The sequence below is a fragment of the Raphanus sativus genome, chromosome 3 (assembly GCF_000801105.2).
Source record: "Raphanus sativus cultivar WK10039 chromosome 3, ASM80110v3, whole genome shotgun sequence".
Lineage (NCBI taxonomy): Eukaryota > Viridiplantae > Streptophyta > Magnoliopsida > Brassicales > Brassicaceae > Raphanus > Raphanus sativus.
Window position 1 is genome coordinate 7,344,307 of NC_079513.1, and position 5,675 is coordinate 7,349,981.

General features: G+C 32.7%; 1 protein-coding gene and 1 pseudogene across 1 annotated transcript; one reads left to right on the forward strand and one right to left on the reverse strand.

Moving 5' to 3' along the window:
• The first annotated feature begins 554 nt into the window (after positions 1-554).
• LOC108831847 (uncharacterized) lies at positions 555-1,960 on the forward strand (annotated as a pseudogene).
• A 2,912-nt stretch (positions 1,961-4,872) lies between these two features.
• Positions 4,873-5,281, reverse strand: LOC130509815 (defensin-like protein 291). The gene is made up of 3 exons (XM_057006008.1): positions 5,233-5,281; positions 5,071-5,141; positions 4,873-4,992 (listed from the first exon to the last, which is right to left on the reverse strand). Exons 1-3 carry the CDS (start codon positions 5,279-5,281, stop codon positions 4,873-4,875), a joined length of 240 nt encoding a protein of 79 aa, XP_056861988.1.
• Between the last annotated feature and the right edge of the window lie 394 nt (positions 5,282-5,675).

Below are 5,675 nucleotides of genomic sequence, written 5' to 3' on the forward strand. Positions count from 1 at the left end.
GTGTATATTTTCAATCCCTTTGATTTTGTAACGTTTATAGTGACAAAAAATATTTATAATCTATAATTAAACTACGATACCAAGATAACAATTTTATATAGGGAAATTGCCAAAAATAACATTTTCCTTATACCACTTTTCAATAATACCTTAACCAACTTTACCACTAAAATTTTAATAGACAAAATACGATTATACCCCTCATTTTATTAATTTAACCTAGATCTATTTCTCTTCCAAATATGTATCTATTACGAAATTAAACTGAAACAAGATATCAGGCGGCGATCTCCGGCGAACTCTGTAATCTACAGTGAACTCGACGATTCCCGGCGAATCGGTTATCTCCGGCGAACTCGGCGACAACCATCACTATTGTACTTCTTTTGATACACTGTCTAACGAGAAAGACTGAGAGAACGACAGTCATGGAGATTAACGAGGGAGAAGACGACTTCACATCTATTGAAACCATAGTCTTTTGCATAACTTTTATTTCGCACCCTCCATGATTCTATAAATTACAAAATCTCCCCTTTCACAAGAATTTAAGAATGGACTCGTCCGAGAAAAGTTCAGGTATTGTAGTAATGGTGCATATTACGATTTGTCTCAGCTTATTGTAAGATTCTTCTGACTGCTGGATACTCTGTTCTTGTGTCTAGTTTCAGCTCAGAGGATCGTGATTCCGAACAGACACAGAGAAGCTCGTTGGTCTGCTTCACGAAACTGGGCTAGGTCAAGAGAAGTTCTTGTGTCATGGGTTTCAACCCAACAAGGTCAGTCTGCTCTGAAACTTGGTCAATGAGTGAATCATGATAGACTCATCAATATGAATGTTCATATCTTGATGATATGCAGGATAACCAAACAATGAACAATATAGCTGCTACTATAGAGAAAGAAGGCATCAGTGCTTTCCGTTTGATTTCTCTGGGAATGGGTATATGTTTCTCTCTTTCTTGCTTATTAATGAATGAGAGTTTATGGATCTTGATTTGATGTTTTGGGGATGTGGCTGCGCCTTCACGGTTGTTGTTGCTGCAGAGAGAGTGAAGGCAGTTTCTATTACGGCAACTATAACCATGAAGCTGATGATCTACGTTCTGTTATCCAACACTTCTCTAACATGGACTGTGTGGTTCCTATTGTTCTCGGCCACAGTAAAGGTAACTAGAAGCCTTTTCCATCTTTTGCCTCGACCAACATGGATACTCTTTCAACTTATTTTGAATGCATAGGAGGTGATGTGGTCCTCCTCTATGCGCCCAAGTATCACGATATCCGCAGTGTTATCAATCTCTCTGGACGTTATAATTTGAAGAATGGCATTAGAGAGTGTCTTGGGGGAAGACTTTTTGGAAAGAATTAAGCAACAAGGGTTCATTGATGTTAAAGATGGTATTGTTATTCAGCTTTTGGTTTTACTGCACTGTTTCTGATCAAAACACTCTAGTGTCTCTATCAATGTGTTGGTGCTTTACAGGAAAATCAGGGAACCGTGTTACTGAGGAGAGCTTAATGGAGAGGTTGTACACTGAAATGCATGAAGCTTGCCTCAAGATTGACAAAGAATGCAGGTTCACTACTCTTACTCGTATTGGACAATGTTGGTATATAACTACAAACCATCATTGTTTGGTTGCAATGGCAGGGTTGATGATGAGGTAATACCTGTGGAAGATGCCAGGGAGTTTGCCAAGATCATACCGAACCACAAGCTGGAGATTGTGGAGGGAGCTGATCATTGTTATACCAAACATCAAAGCCAGTTCGTTGCAACAGTAACTGAGTTCAAAAAGACGGTCATTGTGAAGAACAACTAGTCCTTTTTACATACTCAATATTCTACACTCGGTTGGCTGTTTGGTTTGGGTTTAAGAAATAATAGTAATCAGAATACATTTCTTAACTGATACGGTAAAACAATAAAAGTCATCTATAATATTTCTGAAAGTTACTTTTTAGAGTTGGAACAATAGCATAAGCCAAGTAGTAACCGTTGCTTTTTTATATCAAACCCTGTTAAATTGTTATTAGAATCCCACATTCAACCGGTAAGGTGAGAGTTAAAATCTCATTAGTATCAGAAGATCAAAGAAACATGACTTGAAAGATCAGCAATAGAAACTCTTACAGGTTTCACTGCTCACTACTAGTCTCTTATATGCAAAGTTACACAAAAAGATCCAAAATGTTCAGCCAAGAAAAGACGATGCTTCTTATGTCCAAAGCTACTATTTCTTTGGACACAACAACTATGGACGCACACCAATCAAGTTCAGAAACCCTAAGTATCTCTCAATGCTAATCACTTCAATGCTCAACTATAAATTTTTATAAGGCCTTATAAAAGAAACGGAAAGAGAATGATGTTCTTTAATAAGCAAAGAAATGGTGGAAAATTGGTTAATTTGGTGATTTATAAACTCTTATAAATAAATTTATAAACCTTGTAAATTAATTTATAAATAATTATAAATAAATGTATAAACTCTTATAAATAGCTTATAAGTTCTTGTAAATAGTTTTATAAAACCCTTTTAAATAGTTTTATAAACCTTTATAAATAGTTATATAAATATTTATATGGTTTTATAAACCTTTATAAATATTTTATAAACCCTATATAAACTCTTCAAAACCCATTAAAACCTTTTATAAACCCTTACAAATCTTGTATAAAGGTTTTATAAACTTATTTAAACCCTTTATAAACTTTATAAACCATTATAAATTCTATATAATTTCTTTATAAACACCTGTAAGTGATTTTGAACCCTTTATAAATTCTTATAAACAATTATAAACATTATAAACATTTTGTGATGACTTAAAAACAAAACTTATGGGAGTTACAAAGCAATTTCAAGATATTCTTACTGTGAGATCAGATGTCAGATTTGTACCTGAGCTTGTTCTTTGGAGATGAAGTGTTTAAATCCTTATCGGAGTTATAATAGTTAGAGGTGATCTTGCAGTAGAATATGGATGGGGGAGATTAGCTAATATACAAGAAGAGATTATAGCTGTTTGCAAAGTTGCTAGTGTTCGTGATTTAGGCAACTCAGGTTATTTGAATTGCTTGTCAATGGCCTTCCAGCTCGAGCTGAGTTCACAAATGGCAGAAGGTCAAAAAAATTTCACCAAAAGTAAACATGATCATGCTAAACATTTCTTTAAACCATTTATAAACCTTCTGATATTTTTTCTATCAGAATAGATATTTTTCTAACAGCTCAAGAAGAGCCTCTAAACCGTTTATAAACCTTTAATAAATTTTATAAAGCCTTTATAATTTTTTATAGAACTTTATAAACCCTTTGTAAACCCTATATAAACTCTTCAAAATCCCTTATAAACCTTTTATATATAAACCATTACAAATCTTATATAAACTTTTTAGAAACCTTTATAAACCTATATTAACCCTTATAAATAATTTATAACCCTTATAAATTCTGTATAAAATCTTCATAAACACCTATAACTTGTTTGTAAACCATTTATAAATTATTATAAACCCTTAGTAAACATTTTTAAACTTTTGTGATTGAGATTTGTTTCGATAGACTAGATGCTGACAGTATCTTTGAATGCTTAGCATGATGCATCCTGCTCCATGAGGTGGATGTTCCTTTCATTTTATATCTGCTTGTAATCTTAGTACCAATATTTGAGGCCACGATTATATTCCTGTCAGATCTTAAACTTCTTAAATCTTTCATCCACTTTCTACATTTGTTTCTCAAATAATAGATTGTTGGCCGTGATGATTAATCACCCATAGGCTCACTCCTCCAACTCTCCACTGGCCTAAACATGAAAATGGAACAAACCAAAAGTGATTAACTATCAAAATGACTCACTTATGATTCTCATAATCCACTAAAACAAGTTATATGTGAAAGAAGTTCTTATAGATTCTTCCGTTTTGACACAAAGGTGATTGTTCCATCCTGGAAAAAAATCATTTTACAACACCACATAAAGCAATCGCTAATCATAAATTTGGACATCAAGATCGATGCATACACATGTCCAACCAATACCCAGAGTCTCAATTCACTAACTCAAAAACCCAATTCCTAAATCTCAAAACACAAATCACATTGCATACTCATCTCTTATCAATTGTTTACCCTCTCTAGATTGATACATACTTTGCATCTCAAAGTTGCAACGAATCGTAATCCCTAAACTAAAATAGATTCAAATGAAAAAAACTGATATTACAATCTCCTCAAACCTGTGAAATGACCAAAACCCCAGATCCGATACCATAGAAAGAGAATCAATAGCTTCTTATGATAATTGATTCTTCGTAATTCCGCAGATAAGCCCCACCACAAATCAATTTTTTACAGTAGAAGAAAATCATCGTCATCGAAATAAGTTCGAAATTGACAAAGTTTAATACAAAATTGAGCAGATTAACTCGAATCTCTAGCTTCTTCAAGACAAGATCAAATTTTCATCTGAGAGCTCTATGATAGTTCAATGTTTTCTCAGCCGCCGACGAAGTCATCGTCGTTATCTTTGATGTCATGTTCTTTATTCAAAATATGCAGTAAGGCTATTTTGGTCTTTTAGTTAGCAGAAAAAAGGTAAAGTTAAAAATGAACAATGTTTAGTGGTATTATTGAATAGTGGTACGTGAAATGTGGTATTGTTAAAATTTCCCCTTTTATATATCATTTATTTAATTTGAATTGCTAAATTGCTAATCAATCAAACCAGAATATAATTTTGTTTTACTAACATTATTATTTCATGAGCTACACAGGTTGATGAATACAATTTTTTCGTCGCCAAAGATGCATATTACTCAGTTGTATAAGCAGTATATATATGAGATATATTTTAATCGATTTATACTGCAATACAAGTACATTCTCCATGAAGACAAGAGTAATAGAAGTCTTTAGGGCATTTACTAGAACTAGGACAGTCACGGTCCTTCTTGCAAAGCATCGTCTTGGTCAGCTCAGTCTTGAGATTTGGGGACAGACAAGAACATTTTCCACCCTGACATATACCAGGTCCTCTCCTTGTTCCTCTATAACACACCGAATCACAATCTTTCGATGTCCTGCATGATCCAATGGCCTGTGATCCAGAGACGCTCACCAACAATGTGCCTATTAAGTGAAAATATATATTAAGGCAAAGTAGTTTTAGTTAATCTGTTCAATCAATGTATAAGAAAATTTAAATAAGAGAGTAATTAACATAAGAGACAAATAACAAAAACGATGAAGATTGTTTTTGATTCCGCCATTTTTTTGCGTTTAAAGTTTCGTGATATTAGGATTGGTTTATGGCTTGTAAATATATTTTGAGAAAATTTGAATAATTTATACATGGCTGCTCAAATTCTTATATAATGAATTTCTGGAGTACGCTTGAAATTGGCAATTTAGTTCTTGCATAATATCATTTAAATATTTTTACTAAAAAGGTAATATATCTTAAGTTGATAAAAATATATTTTGATAAAAGTGACATATGTTAAAGTCATAAAAATATATTTCACACAAAAAATTCATGAGTTTGATTTCTTTCTTTTCATAATGAACTTAGCATTTACAATTATATTCATTTACCATTATAATATACATTCATTAAAACTAAGATATTCTTCCGTTTTGTCAACAAAATGTAAATATTATTAA